The sequence below is a fragment of the Oncorhynchus keta genome, chromosome 15, assembly GCF_023373465.1.
Source record: "Oncorhynchus keta strain PuntledgeMale-10-30-2019 chromosome 15, Oket_V2, whole genome shotgun sequence".
NCBI lineage: Eukaryota > Metazoa > Chordata > Actinopteri > Salmoniformes > Salmonidae > Oncorhynchus > Oncorhynchus keta.
Window position 1 is genome coordinate 24,129,406 of NC_068435.1, and position 19,417 is coordinate 24,148,822.

At 39.7% G+C, this 19,417-nt stretch overlaps 1 protein-coding gene across 9 annotated transcripts in view; it reads left to right on the top strand.

Annotated features, from left to right (window-relative positions):
* LOC118394640 (astrotactin-1) overlaps window positions 1–19,417 on the top strand; it is a 273,688-nt gene that overhangs the window by 117,599 nt on the left and 136,672 nt on the right. For all 9 annotated transcript variants that reach the window (XM_035788061.2, XM_035788064.2, XM_035788062.2 and 6 more), the window contains 4 exons: window positions 815–965; window positions 8,848–9,014; window positions 11,127–11,321; window positions 18,211–18,338. In XM_035788061.2, coding sequence (XP_035643954.1) covers window positions 815–965; window positions 8,848–9,014; window positions 11,127–11,321; window positions 18,211–18,338 — 641 coding nt within the window. The remainder of the gene's footprint in view (window positions 1–814; window positions 966–8,847; window positions 9,015–11,126; window positions 11,322–18,210; window positions 18,339–19,417) is intronic.

Below are 19,417 nucleotides of genomic sequence, written 5' to 3' on the forward strand. Positions count from 1 at the left end.
ATAATGTTTTTAGATTCAAATGTACATTGATTGTGTCTATTGAAGACCACTAATTGTTTTAAATACATCATTATCTGTATGACCTGTTGGGTTAGTTCTCCATAAATGTATAAAGACAATGCCCACAGTCAATTATAAAAGAAAATTGGCAAGTTTGATAAAATCTTTACATATCAAATATGTTTATTTCAGGCAATCTCTGGGGAAGCATTCTGGGAGTGGGTGAGGGAGCAAATAAATACTATCTACAAAACAAGAGAGGCTATTCTTTCTTTCCCCTAGGCAAGGTTCATGGCAGTGTTATCCTAAAAGTACTCAGTTTATCATATATATTCCACTTCAATGGCATGGTGATTTAGCATCCTGAAAATAAGAATGTACGCCCAAGCTTTGTTCTTCATCCACCCTTTCTATTCATATTTCAATGTGATGATCTGGAATATTTTACCTTGCAAGTCTTTGAAATATTTCACATAATAGAGACAAAACAGATGGCTTGGAGCAAGGTTATAGCAATAAAGCACTGTAAACCGTACCGTAAACCCAATGCTTTTCATCAAACACATCTTAGGCCCTTTGCAAAGCAGGGTTGCTTTGAAATTCAAGTTCTGGCTGCTGTGACTGAAGCACATCATAAAGTTTCAAAATGAAAGATGCATTTGATGCACTGTTTTGTGATGAGGACTACAACGAACCAATTTTCAATCAACAGACAATAACCAAAGAGGGACATTTGATTGCTAGCGACTGATGATTTTGTTTTTTTGCTGAAGGGGAAGATTCTAATGTTTTTGTTTGTGTTTTATTTTGCCAGAGAAGAGCTGATGATCTCCTCATCGTTTGACAGTCTGGAGGTTTTGCTGGACTCGTTTGGCCCGGTGCACGACTGCTCAAAGGACAACGGTGGTTGTAGCCGAAACTTCCGCTGCGTCTCTGACCGCAAGCTTGATTCCAGTGGATGCATGGTGAGTGAACCACTGTACCGCCTGGAGATGGCCCCCTTTACAGTACTACCTCTCTTTGTTTGCTTAGCAGCCATTAAATGGATCAGGCATGTTCTATTTCATTCACCATCTGTCCATGGTTTCTATCCTACTCCTACTAAAAAGTTGTACTCCTAGTGTTTGTTGCTGTTTTGCGACAGATTTATGGTGAAAGATGTGAAAAACTCAGTCAACCATCTTTAAGACTATTCATTTGCTCAAGACATGAGTTTCAGGTGATCCAGCATTTCTAATTAGATGAAAGGTGATCCAGCATTTCTGATCAGATTATCTTTCTGTAACAGGTTTGAAGATAAACTTTTTGGAACTATCAGATCTTCCTCAAATTATAATAATTTATTGATTTACATTTCCTCAATATTATGCCCTCCCACCCTCAATGCATGATAATAAAATGAGATAGAGAATATCTATTCGGTGCATGAGTAGGACAGATCTAAGGCACATTTTCTATGCATTTCAGTTTCAAATGTCTGCACTGGATTGATAAAAACATCACATTTGCAGTGAACTTTTCAAAACATGACTGTCATGGCAAAAAAACATTAGTAATCAAAAGACTGTCTCAAAATGTTGGTTTAACATCAAGACCATTCTCTGACTCAGCAAAGGGCTGTATGTAAATGTCTGGTTTTGACCAAGTTGTTTGTGTAGGAACTGTATTTCACACTTGAATGTGAATTATATATGAGAATACACTATTTTAATCGACAACAAACATTCATTATTATATCCGTCATAGTTAACAATTACAATTTGAGTACAGAGGCCATACTTGGACATCAATGTAAGTGTTCTTTCACAGCTTTGGGGTCCCTAGCATCATCTGAAAATACATCCGTTTTCTGCACCAATGCAATTAAGATTCCTGTTTGTTAGAAGGCCTGACTTGGTTTGCTGTTCATTCAGATACAAGTGCGTAGAAAATCACCTAATTTGTTTCTTTGAGGCTTGTAAATGTCAAAATCTTGCTGCTCAAGTAAATGTAATTTCAATGCCGAGCGATTAGATTTAGCAAACAATGTATTGCCCTCGTTGAGAACATTTTCCTTCTGCTCTAATTGTGCTGGTGGACAGACCTACCTACATGCAGCTGTCACAGAGTTCACAACCAACAGCATGCAGACTCCCTGGTATTGCACTTCTTGTAATAGATGCACATGACCTGTGACCTATAGTATCAATGGTTTCCAGTACCTAAAAGTCATGACTAAATGTATTGATTTATTACAAAATATATTGCAGGGTTTGACATTTAAACACAGGAAAGAGCATTGCAATATCAGAGGGCACAAAGTATATATATGTTATGTTGTGGAAATTATTCTTATATGATATTAAATTAGGATAATAATACATATTAATAATTCATTTAATTTGAAAAGTGTATTTCTCACACCCAAGGCGAACATTATTATTATTTTTAGATAAAAATAATGCAAAACAAAGGACATAGAACACAGACAACAAAGCTATATACTGAACAGTTGTCGTCAGATCCGGAGGACATGAGAACAGAATTAAGAGGTCCTGTTAATTAATTAGTAAATGATAGCAGCTCTACCACTGAGCTCTGAAGTAGACAAAAGTCTCAGAAGGTATTTGTTAACATGCTCAAGCTTCATGAAATACTTAGACATGTGCCCCTAGTTTATGTAACTGCAAAATACATCCAATTGATGAGAATCATATTTTCATTTTCTATTTGTTTTCTCCCTTATTTCTGTCATGAAGCAAAAGCCCTGATACTTTCAGCAACTGATTATACTGAAAGAATAGTAATAGATATGCATCATGTTGATCTTTATTTCTAAACATTTCCTTGCATACCTCATGCTTTTATGGAGATAACCGTTTCTATTATTGTGATATTGTCACGTTCGTCTAATGAATTAACGGACCAAGGCACAGCGTACGTAGAGTTTAGACAGTGAAACTTAGAAAAAACCAAACAATAAAGAATAAACTAAATGACAATGCAGTGCTAACAGGCAACTAAACATAAACAATATCCCATAACCACCAGGTGGAAAAATGCAACTTAAGTATGATCCCCAATTAGAGACAATGATTACCAGGTGCCTCTAATTGGGAATCATACACAAACCCCAACATAGAAAATAAACCTAGAACCCCACATAGAAATAATAAACTAGACTAAACACCCCTAGTCACGCCCTGACCTACTCTACCATAGAAAATACAGGCTTTCTATGGTCAGGACGTGACAGACATGGATTATTGTCTGCATCTCCCAGACCTACCTGAAGCTCTGGATTTTTGATTCATGGTACTGAAGGTTTAATATGGACATCCCATTTATAAACATGCATTTGCAAGCTTAGATCCGCAATAAGGAATCAATATTTTTCCTACCAGCTCCTACTAAGTGTCCACTCTTGTTACTGCAAGATATCCAGGATGGTGCCATCTGTTGGATATATTACTTGGTGTTTTGTAATTACCTTGTGACTAGGTATATGAATGATGCTTTCATCCGTCAAATCATAGTGGTAACTGGCTGGGACCCAGAGGCCGAATCCACAAATCAATTAACACCTTGTCTGAGTCCATGCTGCCAGTCTCGTCTCGTCATGTTTAATATCTCTCCTAGCATGAGCCGAAGCCGCCTGACCCACTCTGTCTTGGCTGATGTATGGCACTCCTGAGGAGAGACAGTGCAGTCGTTTGGAAGTAATGTCTAATAATCACCTAATTATTATGCGATTCATTAGCTCTCGTCTACTCCTGCGAGAACAGGGGAAATGTGAGGCTGTCTGTCCAGCCTGCCTGCCACCAGAACAAATTGGGCCCTGTCCAAACAAAGCGTCAGCCTGCAGTGTGGGATGTGTCCCTACTGACAGAGGAGACCTTAGTATTTACATGATGCAGACATTCCGACTGTTATCCCACACTTCCTGCAGTGAGAATGACCAGGGTGGAAATATTCCCCAATGTCTTAATTGGCCTTTGTAATTGGTATATAGACATTTATTCTTTCATTTGATGTTCCATTGGTGAAGACATTTCATCACGTATTTACAGTACTACTGGCCTGTACTACAACTGAACTTGTCAAATTTACATTTAAAACATGAGGTGTTCTGTTTGTGAGTCACATTTACCTTCACCCAGAGAACTCCTCCTTCAAAAATATATGTAGATATACCTCAAAAACATATAGATATACCTTACAATTAATAGAATGCTCAATTGTGCCAGTCTAAGCTGCCCACGGTCAAACATAATCTTATTTAACTTCAGAACAAGCACCTTAACATGTTTCCCATGCTGGCCAATGCACGTTGTTACTGACGTAGTCCACATTCAGTTGCAACCAGCTCTGACTTGGATCCCATTTTGGACACTAAGCAGTTCTGAGCTGAGTCGATATTTGGCCAAGGTTTTCTATGAGCATACTCCTACAGAGTAGCAGGTGCTCAGCAGCCTGCTAGTACTGATGTTTTCCTCTAAGGATCGATAGGGGGATTTAAGGTAGTACATCCTCTTTTGGAAAAATCTGCTGCAGTCTTTCCATGGACAGATGCAGAGCATGGGAATGCACCTCTGTAATCCCTAAAGCTACCTCTGAAATAGGACTGGCTAGCACCAGGGGAGGTGTTGGTGAAGTTTTGTTTTACACTAATCCCCCTAACAAATGGTGATTTATGAAGATAATATATATATGGTTTGGGAGTGGCGTTATAGAATGTCAATACAATCACTGTAAAATTTTAAGTTTTCATTTATATTCCCAAGGGGTTATTATATTACTGTACTCTGGGTAATTTTACAACTCTTAAGACTACCTGATATGTTGATAACCTCAACCATGACATTTGGAACAGATTATATCTTCCCTTTCCTCCTGAAACTCTGCTTGCTGGATAAGTAGACCTATTCAATCTCTATTGTTCACTTTCTCCAATCTGCCTATTTGGCGTATTGGAAAATTGCAAAGTTTATCCAACTCTCTAGTAAGGATTTGTTGCTATGTGGAAACACCACATGGTTGATTCCCATAAATTCCTCCTGCTCCTTCCAGTTTATCACCATTAGGAAATGGGATTAAAAGGTACAGTGGTTCAAGGGTTTTTCCAGTTCAACCTAAATACAAAAGCTTCACAAGCCGGTACACTATTATCATTTATTGTTTTATTTCCTTAAACTGCCAGTGAAGGATGTTGTTTATTTTGTGGAGCTACATTTGTTATTCTACCTACCAACTAAAAAAAATGTGTCATTTCATTACTATGAAAGGCAATATATTGTATGTTGACATTATCTATTGTTTCTCTCGTGGAGGGATCTTTAGAGGACCTTTGCCATTTTTCACACACTATTTGGTTCAGTTCTTTGCACCCCATCATTGCGAGATATTGTTTGTTTTGTGACACACTTCTATTCGGAGCGCTGGATATCACCCTCTAATTTAATCCGCTCATGTATGATTTTTTGTCTGCCTCACTAATGAAGCCTTTAGCCTATTCCTTGCCTGTACTTTATCCAATCGGATTTCCTGTTATTAACCTATTGCCTGATCTCCCGGACGATGTTACTAGTCTTTTCCCTGCCTTTACTGTTGACTTTTTGGTCTCCCTGTGTATGACCTTCTGCCTGCCCCTGGACCCTGCCGCCTCCTGTGGTCCTTTACAAATAAACACCTGCTGCGCCCTGCGCTGTCTCCCATTGTGTTCATTACATATGGAAATAGAACTGCATGGAAAACAGTATAATGCAAGCCTGAAAGCAAGCACATCTTTTATGACTATCATTCTCTTGGCATCATTCTCAGTTCTATTTCTGCATGTCAGTCAGAATCACCTTTATTCACCAAGTACATTTAATATAATAATATTATTATAAGTACATTTACACACGCAGAATTTGGCTTACAGCAGTCAATAAGGAGTGACGTGGGGTTCACAAGCAAGGGCCATCAAGGACCATTAATACATTAATTCCACTGACTTCCCTTTGCCACACTTACCCATTGCCATCGATTGCAGAGGCCCAGTGATTTAAAGAGTCTCTGCTACAGATGAGTTAGGAGATTCAATGTACCATGCTCTTTACATTACATGTGATAAATCAGTTTTCACAGTGCCCGTAGCCAAGCGACAAAATCAATAGCAATGTGTCCAGGGAGGGACGAGGCGAGGGACTCCTGTTACGACATATGCCCCAATGGCCATTGATACATTAGTCATTAACCCAGTGTTAACCACTTAACCACAGATGATTGTGGACTACAGGAAAAAGAGGACCGAGCAGGCCCCCATTCTCATCGACAGGGCTGCAGTGGAGCAGGTTGAAAGTTTTAAGTTCCTTGGTGTCCACATCACCAACAAACTAACATGGTCCAAGCACACCAAGACAGTCGTGAAGAGGGCATGACAAAACCTATTCCCCCTCAGGAGACTGAAAAGTTTTAGCATGGGTCCTCAGGTCCCTAAAGGGTTCTAAAGCTGCACCCTCGAGAGCTGATTGCATCTCTGCCTGGTATGGCAACTGCTCGGCCTCTGACCGCAAGGCACTACAGAGGGTATTACGAACGGCCCTGTACATCACTGGGGCCAAGCTTTCTGCCATCCAGGACCTTTATACAGGCGGTGTCAGAGGAAGGCCCTAAATATTGTCAAAGACTCCAGCCACCCTAGTTATAGACTGTTCTCTCCTGCAGCAAAGCACCCACACTCCTGTGCTTCACGGTTGGGATGGTGTTCTTCGGCTTGCAAGCCTCCCCCTTTTTACTCCAAACATAACGATGGTCATTATGGCCAAACAGTTCTATTTTTGTTTCTTAATTTCTCCGAAAAGTACGATCTTTGTCCCCATGTGAAGTTGCAACCCATAGTCTGGCTTTTTTATGGAGGTTTTGTAGCAGTGGCTTCTTCCATGCTGAGTGGCCTTTCAGATTATGTCAATATAGGACTCGCTTTACTGTGGATATAGATACTTTTGTACCTATTTCCTCCAGCATCTTCACAAGGTCCTTTGAAATTGTTCTGGGATTGATTTGCACTTTTTGCACCAAAGTACGTTCATCTCTAGGAGACAGAACGCGTCTCCTTCCCAAGCGGTATGACGGCTGCGTGGTCCCATGGTGTTTATACTTGCATACTATTGTTTGTACAGATGAACGTGTTACCTTCAGGCGTTTGGAAATTGCTCCCAATTATGAATCAGACTTGTGGAGGTCTACAATTTTTTCTTAGGTCTTGGCTGATTTCTTTTGATTTTCCCATGATGTCAAGCAAAGAGGCACTGAGTTTGAAGGTAGGCCTTGAAATACATTCACAGGTACACCTCCAATTGACTCAAATTATGTCACATAGCCAATCAGAAGCTTATAAAGCCATGAAATAATTTTCTGGAATTTTCCAAGCTGTTTGAAGCCACAGTTAACTTAGTGTATGTAAACTTCTGACACACTGGAATTGTGATACAGTGAAATAATCTGTCTGTAAACAATTGTTGGAAAAATGACTTGTGTCATGCACAAAGTAGATGTCCTAACCAACTTGCCAAAACTATAGTTTGTTAACAAGAAATGTGTGGAGTGGTTGAAAAACTAGTTTTAATGACTCCAACCTAAGTGTATGTACATTTCTGACTTCAACTGTACATAACATCTACAGGTGCATACAATCTGAAATCTTATATTAAAGAAATACTCAGCGAAATGACATTGCGACAAGTAGCACCACACATATTGAGATGAGTGAGATGCCAGACTTCGTTCACACACAGTCACACACAGTATCTGCACATTTGCATGGGTTTACTTCATGCTGTTTAGAGCGTAGTAGCCAGAGCACTAATACCACAGAGAAGTTGAGCCTCGCACTTCAACGCTCTTATTTGCTGCGGAAATTGACCCACTTATACTGTATCTACGTCATATCGCTGAGCCAGTCTACCTTTAATACTGAAAACTCCACAGGGCCTGATGTAGGACAATTCTGGATTTTCAGTGCTTCTGTTTGACTCAACTTATGAAGTTCCAATTCATGTTAGACCCCTTAGAGTCGATTGATGCACTGGTTCATGTTTGATCCCCATCAACATTTATCAGTTTGAGCTAGAGGTATCAGGATTCAGCCTACTCTTTCAACCGACTACTTTTGTCATCCCACAGGGCACAAATGTCAATTCAACGCCTGTTCCATGTTGGTTCAACGTAATTTGGAAACAACATTGAGTCAACCAGTATGTGCCCACTGGGATGAGGCCAGGATCGATGGGCACTGGAGACTTGGGAGAGTAATTAAATAAATAAATATATATGTTGCTTATGCTCCTTATTCCTTATTACATAGTATGTTCCTCTTTTCTACAGGCAGGGGTGCCTTGTTAAGTATCATCCCATCAAAGTACCCTTTGAAGGATTGTCTGACAGAAAATGTGAATTTGGCTTCACTGGCCTCTGAAAGATTGCTTTGGGAAGGATAGGGGAGTCTTTGTAACTCTGGACGCAGGTGTAGAGTTGTAGAAGTTCTGGATGCCTCTGTGAATTTATGCCTCATATATCTTTGTTAGCAGCACATCTTTTGCGGTGTGACAGAGTTCATCGAATGTTTTTTGGGAAAATATAATCAAAGCCGTTACCTTGATTTTCTCTCCTTTTGCTAACCCACTTTTCTAAAATTTGTACACACACACATGGGATCTGGATGTGTCTGATCTCTACTTATTTCTGTGTGAACTAAAGATTTGGAACATGATTGCATTTGAGCAATATGAAACCAGATCACATCCCTAGTGTGTTTTAGTTGATCTGTGCCCCTATTGTTTTTGACTTTCTGTGCTATCGTGTATCCTTTATTCCCGTTCTTTCTAGTGCCCTCCTGGACTGAGTCCCATGAAGGATGGCACAGGCTGCTACGACCACCACATTGGCATCGACTGCTCTGACGGCTTTAACGGAGGCTGTGAACAACTGTGCCTCCAGCAACTCGCCCCCCAGGAGGATGACCCCACCCTTTACAACATCCAGATGTTCTGCGGGTGAGAGAACACTCCTGAACTTGGATGCATCTCAAATGGCAACCTATTCTCTACATAGTGCACTACTTTTGTAGTGCACTGAAGTAGTGCACTGTGTTGTAAATACAGTGCTATTTGGTATGCAGGCCCTGTCTCTGTGGCACTGAACTGATATAACAGTGTCACATCCTGAAGTTTTTAAAAAGGAGGACAGAAGTTTACAATGTAGGAAATCCTAACAGTACCATGATAGTAGGGAAGGGAATGGGGATACCTAGTCAGTTGCACAACCGAATGCATCTACCAAAATGTTGTTGGGTTCTGATTTCTTAACTTATGAAATCATGAAATATACTTTTTCCTTTCACTGAGGGAGAGAGGGTAATTTATAACCTTTACCTTATGTCAGGATATATTATTGTTAGCGATCTGGGATCCTATGGTAGGAGGAAAGACACCGTCTGGTACGAGTCAACATGACAGCTGTAAGTTGGGGAGGAGTGAGCACTTTGGGGCAGAGGTCAGGTCAGAAGAAAGGAGGAAGAACAGATATCACTAAGGTTCTGAACATCACTGGCTGTTCAGATATGTAGTAGGAGATTCAGCATAGGAGAAAGGGTTAAATATCAGTGCTTGTGTGAATGTCTTTTGTCGGTTCAGCTGTTCGATCCTCTGGGATGAGTGAACTTGGTTTAAGCTTTCATAGTGTCCGTCAAGTTCTTACTTTGATAATTAGAACCTAACAATGTGTAGTAATAGTATTGACTTATTTTTCACTTCAGTAGATTCCTGGTGATGGCATTGTCATGACATATATATAGTTTTAGTAGGAAAGCGAAGTGCACCAGTATGTCTTTTAAATGTCAGCTGTGCAGTGCGTTAGTCACTCAGAGTGATTTGTCTCTTCGCCTTGGAGAGGTTGTCTCTTAAAAGAGAAAGATCTCTTGACCTCTCTTTTAATGTCAAGTCTTCTCCTGACACAAGTATATCTGAGTGTAGGTGACAAACGTGCTTAATTGTCTGTCATATGAAACATGATAATATGACAGGGAAAGTGAACCAGTTTAAATGCAGTGTGGATTAGGACTGCATTATGGACAAAATATATCTAACCCTTTTTAGTGACACTTTCCTGTAGAAAGAAGTGTCATCATGAAGAAAGGGTATTTCACTTTAATCCCAGGCCCATTGCCTTTGATATATTTTACATTGCTCGCTAGACACTGGAATGTCAAAGTGTCATAAATATGAAAGAGTCGAGAGGACTCAATGTTTGGATTATTCTCTTTTTGAAAAATGAAATGGGGTGTTTTTTGTTCACTGAATTTAATTAATAGCACCATACAACAAAGCTAGAATTGATTGGCACACTAGAACTATTTTGTGGATCTCCTTGAACTCGGGCATAAAGGGGTGCACTTCTGAGTAAATAGTGAGCCATGAACACAAGTAAAATAAGTCAATAATCCTGACAGATAGCCATAGTGATGTTTACATAATGTCAAGATGGAATTTCATGTACTCTTCAGTCAGTCACTAAGGCAGCCCAATTCTGATATTTTTTCTGCTAATTGGTCTTTTGACCAATCACATCAGATCTTTTCACATATTTTTTAGAGCTGATCTGATTGGTCAAAAGACCAATTAGTGAGAAAAAGATCAGAATTGGGATGCCTGTGTAAATTTTTATTTTAGATTTTTTTAATTTAACCTTTATTTAACCAGGTAGGCAAGTTGAGAACAAGTTCTCATTTGCAACTGCGACCTGGCCAAGATAAAGCAAAGCAGTGCGACACATATAACAACAGAGTTACACATGGAGTAAAACAAACATACAGTCAATAATACAGTAGAAAAATAAGTCTATATACAATGTGAGCAAATGAAAAAATACAGCCAAAGGGTCCTATTCAACTAAATCAGTTTCCAGTATAAGTTTTTTAAAAACAACCTCATTTTTTATCCCTGTATTGACTTGAATTACAAAACAGAATTCGGTTTAGGGTTTAAATATATGACCATATTTCTTAGAAGCTTCATGTATAATGTAGATGAAACACAGTCTATTTGAATAGAATGTAAGAGCACATCAGCTCACACTGCTCCCCTTTTTTTTTATGGCTGCCGTTATAGTTGTATTGAGGATTACAAGAAAGGTCAAGATGGTCGTTCCTGCCAGCCCCTGTCTGAAGCCTGTACCGAGGGACTGGACTGTGGGGAGACAGCTGACATCCCAGCCAACCAAACTGTTTTTGGGGATCTCTTCTATGGCTACAACAATCACACCAAGGAGATCACCTCTGGGCAGATCCTCAAAGCTACCTTCAGGTAATGTATGAGTTGTGTCATGGGTTATAGCTTGTGTATAAAATAGGAATGATTCATGGTTGATTCACGGTTGATTCATGGTTATTTCATTCGTCCTCAGCTAGAGGAAAACATTTACTTATAAAACATTTAAATGAATGTATACAATGGGCAGAGATGTATAGTATACTAAAGCAAGATGAGAGACTAATGCACTCAGAAGATAAATATGTACTCTATGGCAACTTCTGTCCACAATTAAAATGACCAAAATGATGTACATCTAAATAGAGCATATCTTGTGAATGAGGATCTAAAGATCTGCTTTTAATATCTAAAGAAATGCACAGCAGGCCCTGTTTTGTGAATGTGAGTTATGTGGCAGCATGCTTTGTGGGCTGCTTAATTACCATCGTCCACTCACGATGCTTCCTTTCCGCTGAAGTCAGGAAGTCAGGTCACGGAAATCATCTATAGTCCTGAAAATGTAATTTGGGTGCACATGGATCCCGCAGCCAGAGGCAGTGCATCCACTTACAATATGTCACGTGAATGCTCGAGGAAGGCGAACAAGGGAAAGTTAATATCATCAAGTACTGTAGCTAAATCTCAAATGCTCTGATCTCATTTTGAAAGCACCGGGAGAGACAGCCAGGGTTTCAGACAGACTTTGAAAAGTACAAAATGCTCCTGTGCAGAGTGCAGCCAGACATGGTGCTGGAGAAAGCCTCTTTGGGGAGCCATGGTTAATGCAAACCCTAATTATACAAGATGGCAAGAAGTGAATTAAAAGTGACCAGGAGCCAGTTTGGTGTAATGGAACGTAATTGGAGCAGATGAAACTTTGAATGTGCAATGAACAAAGGGTCTGCTGCGCTGCTGCACTGGTGCCTACCTTGGGTTCATTAAGCCTCACAAGAATGCCATACTGATGTGACAATTAATTGGAAACTAAAGAAAATAGTCAAAACTTTGGTACACAGGAGGAATAGTACTGGGAAGTCGAGATTACTGCTGATGATGTAGTATTGCAGGGAACTTCAAACTTAATTTAGAAAAGTATTATGAATAAACATTCTCTCAATGATAAAAACAATTGCTAGTGTTACTGATATTAAATGCTGGGGTTCATTCATTAATTTCTGACATTTGAATTGTATTATTTTAAAGGAGAAAAATGTATTTTAACTTGAGGTAAATAGGTAAATACAATTTAATATCAGAAATAAAATGCTGTCCATTGACTGACACCCCATGGAGAGGAATAAGCCCTTGTGTGACTCGTGCATGGTTTACAAAGAGAATCACTGTGAGAGACATCCTGGGAAAAAAGGAGAGAAGAACTTGGATTATTCTGTTTCATACCAGCCTGGTGCTTGGAGTTTCATTGGCGCTTCATCAAAAGCTCCACCCCACGGTTCTGGAGTGTCACAAAGCATCTGTTTCACTCTTTGACAGTAAATTTATGAAATGCAAGGAAGTCCAATTTTAACAATTTTAACATTAACGTAGCATGCAAAAAGTAAGGAAACTTCAACTATCCTGAAAATAAATCCTGAAAAGTACAGAAACAACACATAGTTGCTGGATAGAAACAGAAATGTGTTTCTCCAAACTCCCAAGCTCCCCTCTACCACACTACTGTACACAAAACGTGTCACAAACAATACAAAATGTGCACATTTCCTCATAGTCAAGTATGACTGTTGATCTTTTATTCATTTGAAAAAGAGGCATCCCACCCCTACCTTTTTATTTAGTCTGGCTGGAACAACAAAGGGAAGGAAATTAAAGGACACATCTAGCAGAGTGAGAAGGTGCCCACTGGCTCTTCACAGCCGGTGTTGCTGGAATAAGATGAGTCTAGCCTGTACCCACTCAGCAGGAGCAGAGTCTGCTGAATGGCCAGGCTCCAGGCTTTGCCACAGAGCTGCGTCTGATTCTATCCACACAGAGCTGTGGGCACTGCTTTCGTTCTCACCAGCCTCTGAAACACTTTTCATGTTTTTTAAAAAGGTAGTTGTCGTTCTCTGAATCGCTCCTGCTGAATTTCAGAGTCGGCTTGGTAATTATTATTTCAAAAGTTCGAATTTTCTGTGGAGGATTGGAGGTAAATAAGAGGTGTCATACAATCTTAGCCGGAGCTTTTATGTGGCCAAGACTGGCCGGGACACAGAGTTTTATAACAAGAGCACATAAGGGGATATTCCATGAAACATGTTTTCTTCTCTTTCTCTTGAGCACAGAGAGAGATGGGATGGGATCTTAGCTGAGATGAATGGTCCTGTTTTGTATGTCTACAGACTTAGTAGTGATGCGATTTCCCACTGGTAGATCTAAATGACTCTGAGGGAGACAGTGAAGTACATTAGAATCATGTGAGTTAAAAAGGCAACCTCTTCTCATTATTTCCTCCCTTTGGCTCCAAGTCCTTCTTTCTCCTTGCTCTCTCTCTCCTTGCTCTCTCTCTCTCTCTCTCCTTGCTCTCTCTCTCCTTGCTAACTCTCTCCTTGCTCTCTCTCTCTCTCTCTCTCTCATTACTCCACACAACATGCTTAGAGCAGGTTTTAATGAATATTTTTGTGTCCTTTGTTCTCATTAGGGCTGCTTGGGATCGTGATTTAGACCACATTTCCAAACTACTTGGTGGGGTGTCTCCTCTCACCCCCTCAGAGGAGGAACACCTTTATCTACCCGCTTAATTAAAATATACAATTTCTGTGTGAGCTAGATTGATTATATTAAGCACCGGAGGGCATTGCCTCAATTATTGGACATTGTAAAGTTCTTACCCCAGCCCCATTCCATCACTTGTCGTCTGATATTAGCAGGGGGAATACTTTTTTTTATATGTATCATAATCAAAAAGTCAAAAATATCACTGAGGTATGTCATAGTTGAAATGATAAAGTTGGCTGAAACCCTGAAACAGTCAAAGGTTAAATTTTTCATTTCCCAGCTATTACTCAAGAAGAGGCATATGGGAATGAACTCTTTCAAAGTGACCTAGACTTTCAAATGAAGAATAATATGCACAGGATGTACATATTATCTAAATACAATTTTTACTTTGGTTGGCTCTGATCTTAAAAAATACTGAAATATTTTTTGGACATCTATGCTCACCTCATCCCGTTATTACTATTTTGTCAGATTCCAAAGTCCAAAGAAAACTCACTAAATTAAACTGTTGGTTTTCCATTTTTAGATCACAGGAACTGTAATTGACTATGTTAATATGAAATTGGCTTTAAGCCACTTTTACAATGGCATATTTCATACAGGCGTAACTTCTTCTTGACAATACAAATGAATCACACTGGCACATTCAAACCATTTTACCCTCTAGGCCCAAGGTGCATTATAAATACCCTTTTCTACATTTTCTTTGCTTAGGAGATAAGTATTGTTATACTATGCCTAAAGCAACACATTTGATATGTATGAGTCTAGTTTCCATGGTTTTAATGACTGTTAACAATGTGTTCCTCTTCCTTACCTCCGGCCATGGAATGGCCATGCAAATGAATTGGCATGTAATGGCATTATTTCAGTGTTTCCAATGGAGGGTCAGGTTTCATTTTCAGAAAATGCCACTAAAGGGGACGATTTTAGCTAATATGCACAGCCATTTTACAGTTACATCCAGTTCCTGCTATTTCCAAGTCCCTGAAAGCTAAAGTATATTTGACACTGCTTATAGATATTTCATATCGATAGGACTATTGCTGTTTACGGTTATGAAAAATTATGTAATTGGCTTCGAAGGGATAACTGACTATTTCAGAGGTGGTTATAAGATATACAGTGGGGCAAAAAAGTATTTAGTCAGCCACCAATTGTGCATGTTCTCCCACTTAAAAAGATGAGAGAGGCCTGTAATTTTCATCATAGGTACACTTCAACTATGACAGACAAAATGAGAAAAAAAAATCCAGAAAATCACATTTTAGGAGTTTTAATTTATTTATTTGCAAATTACTAAATACTTTTTTGCCCCACTGTATGTCACGCCCTGATCTGTTTCACCTGTCTCCACCCCCTCCAGGTGTCGCTTATTTCCCCCAGGGTATTTATCCCCGTGTTTCCTGTCTCTCTGTGCCAGTCTTGTATGTTTCCAAGTCAACCAGCATTTTTCCCGTCCTCCTGCTTTTTGCATTCTCCCTTTTCTAGTCCTCCTGGCTTTGACCCTTGCCTGTTTCTGGACTTTGTACTCGCCTGCCTGACCATTTTGCCTGCCTTGACCACGAGCCTGTCTGCCACTTTGTACCTCCTGGTTTTGACCTTATTGCCTGTCCATGACCATTCTCTTGCCTACCGCTTTGGATTAATAAACATTGTAAGACTCCAACCATCTGCCTCCTGTGTCTGCATTTGGGTCTCGCCTTGTGCTTTGATAATATATTAAGTAATGTAAGTGTGATGCTCAATCATTGACTATGAATAAGGTTGCTTCAAGTCAGGCATTTGTGTTTGGAACATGGAAATAACGTAATGCTCCTTTCATAGAAGCAGTTATTTTCACTCAGTGATGAATAATAGGAGGGGTTTGCAACTGCATCCCACCCTTTTCCTGTTTCAACCCAATTCTGGGAATGTATGTTTTCAGTATTTAAACATAATGCTGTTTATTATTGTGTTTACATGTGTGGCTGTTAACCAATCAAGTCAAAATAACTCAATTTTAATACGAGTAGGTGTATTCTCTAGATGTGCTGTACAGAGCCATTGCTCAACTACACGAGGGGTATTATTTATTTTTCTTCTGTAGTTCTATCATTATTGTACCGATTGGATTTCATTATTTGCCTGTTCTAAAATCTTTGTAACTGGTATCCCCATTCATGTGGTTATTCATGATTCCGGATTTTGAGGAGAAATCGAGATTTTGGATTAAAAAAAGGATCACCTTTCAAACTCAAATCTTCTTCATCAGTGACTCTTACCAGAAACATGAATGCATGCAGAGAACTCAGCATAAAGAAGAAAGTGCTTCCATATAACTTCCAGGTACCTCCGCTGGTCCTTTTATCGAGAAAGTGAAAGCTTTAGTGGCAGTACAGTTTTTTTTCATATTCAATTCAAAGTAATTTGCCCTTTAAGATCCACTCTTTTTCTAACTTTTCAAATGGACTCTTTGGAGTGGATATTATCACTATTGTAATGAATGAATGCAGTGAGCAGAGACAGGGATGAGTATATCAGGAAGAGCAGGATTAAGGCCAGGCACCACAGGCTGAAATTACATTTTTGCATCTACTGTAGCTATACATTTTTGGATTTGTTGGTATTTTGGTCCATTCATATTAGTATTTTCAAAAAGTAAACATAAAAATGCTAAATATATTGATGAAAATTTGTTTTCCTTAGTTTCTCATACTATCGTCATGAAAATGTAATCAATTTTAACCACATTAGTGCCTCCTGGGTGGCGCAGTGGTTAAGGGCGCTGTACTGCAGCGCCAGCTGTGCCACCAGAGACTCTGGGTTTGCGCCCAGGCTCTGTTGTAACCGTCCGCAACCGGGAGGTCCGTGGGGCGACGCACAATTGGCCTAACGTCGTCCGGGTTAGGGAGGGTTTGGCCGGTAGGGATATCCTTGTCTAATCGCGCACCAGCGACTCCTGTGGCGGGCTGGGCGCAGTGTGCGCTAACCAAGGTTACCAGGTGCACGGTGTTTCCTCTGACACATTGGTGCGGCTGGCTTCCGGGTTGGATGCACCTGTGTTAAGAAGCAGTGCGGCTTGGTTGGGTTGTGAATCGGAGGACGCATGACTTTCAACCTTCGTCTCTCCCGAGCCCGTACGGGAGTTGTAGCGATGAGACAAGATAGTAGCTACTAAAAACATTTGGATACCATGAAATTGGGGAGAATTTTTTTTTAAATTAACCACTTTAAAATGGACATACATCCATAATTACACATGATTTAAAAACAAACTGGACTATATTGTATGTAGTAACTTACTTTGAAGAGATCGTGATTATGTTTTGGTGTTTGGTAATCTAAATTCAGTTTACTTGTCTTGGAGTGCCATTTTCCCGAAGTCAGAATCTTCCAACATGCCAACTAATTTTCCTCAGCTTCAGAAGCATCTACAGTACATAATAAAATTGTGTGTGGTTATCCTTAGATATATGCTTCAGACTTGCCTAGAGGTAATTGTTGATATGTTGTAAAAAAAAATATATACAATTCTAGGTAACATTTTCTTTAGAAAAATGTGCCAAAAATGCATATTGGTGACATAATATTTTGTAGCTCGCACGGTTCAGGTTTTACAGACGATTTTGTGACGGTTTTCTTGTCCGGATCCTCTCGTGTAGAAAAATGCCGCTTTCAAAAGCCCCATGTTATGGAATAGGCACAAACTTTATTTCGGCGGAAAGAGGTTTTTGAGCTTCAGCCACTACAATAAACAGTAAGTCTCTAGCATAAACACACGGAAGCTATTCGATATTAAAAATGTTGTCACCACAATCAACTTTAGGGGGAGCCTTAAACATGAACAAAATTAGCATATCAGGTTAGGAACTGGAGGAGAATCACAGAATAAAAGGATATTTAACATAATGAAAAATGGCATGTTTGATGTAGAAGTCTCTGATTCTCCCAGCATGCTCACATACAGTATTTCCTGTGGATTTACTTAACCATCTGCCAGAAAATTATGAATGATTCTCGCTGAAACGTGTTGGTTTTAACAATAAATAATACTTTGTATCAACTACCACTATCCTCCAAGAGTTGCTGAATTTCCTCTTCATATTCAGAAGATACTGCTTTACAATTTGTTAATGATTGACACTGGCTCTTCTCTGCCTTATTCCCTCTCTCCCTCATAAGGCCTAGTTGGATGGGTGAGTAATTGTGGGTCTCTAAATAGGCTGTTTTGTCATACTTAATCCAGGCAGAAGAACTTTGCCCGAGGCATCGAGCAGCAGCTCCCAGATGGCATGGTTGTGGCATCAGTTCCAACCGAGGTGCAATGCCACGAAGAGCTGTCAGACCCAGTCCCTGACCCAGACTATCTCACAGGTAGGAGCAATTTGGAATCTATAGATTTTGTCCCTTATTTTGTCATTTTGACGTATACCAAGAAGCTTCGTAAATTGTGCAATATCGGTTTTTCTTAAAGTGGAGAAAACCCTCTAGAGGGAATGTCAGAGGCAGCAGAGTGCAGCTGATTTGATTGGCTAGTAGCATGGAAACACAGGCAATAAACCCATGGGTTTAATTTCCAAGAAGAAACATCCAAGATTTTTTCGGAATTTAAAACTAACATGTCAGGCTAACATTTTTCCTTAAGCAGAGCCAATGTGTCCCATTATTTGGGTGTGTTTAAATTGAATTGACTATTGTCCAGTATTCATTATTGCTGCTATGGTGGTGTTATAACCAGCATTTTTTTAAGAATGTGGTTACGTCTGTCCCTTTCAATGCTGACCTCAGTCACTAGCGCTGGTATTACTGATGACTGACAAAGAAAATCATACATTTTGTCGCTATTCGCTATTGTCTTTCATTTTAATCTATACAATCAACGTGTTTTCCTCCTGACACCTGTATTGTTAAATAACCTTGTTTAGTGTTTACATAAAACATGCACGCTATCCACATCCACCTTCAACAACTTTTTAAAAACGTGTGTGATTGAATCCAAACGGAAGTCTCTCGAAGTTACTGCACAATCCACATCCACAGAGTATGCCATGCTACCAAGCATGTCATCCAAGTAAATAATGAACTGGAAGGAAATGGGAGAAGATATTAACAAAATCATTTTTCATGGGGAAAGGGGCTGATCTGGATGGTGCTACTGCTGTCAGAATTCATTAGTCTTCAGATCTGAATTCTGTCTGGTGCTTCTCCACACTACAAGCACAGCACATGGTGCCAGCCATGCCATTTAGACAGAATACAGAGGTTCAATGTAAACCACCCTCATTAACAGAGGAAAAGATCCATCCTTGCTCCACCAAATGACTCATGCTTCAATGTGCTGCATCTTTCATCATTCCATTCACATCTCCCATTTGCTGCTGTTGTTGGCAGGTACAACATTTTACTGTCCAATTCAACATTACTGCAAAGGGGAGCTTAACATGATATTTAAC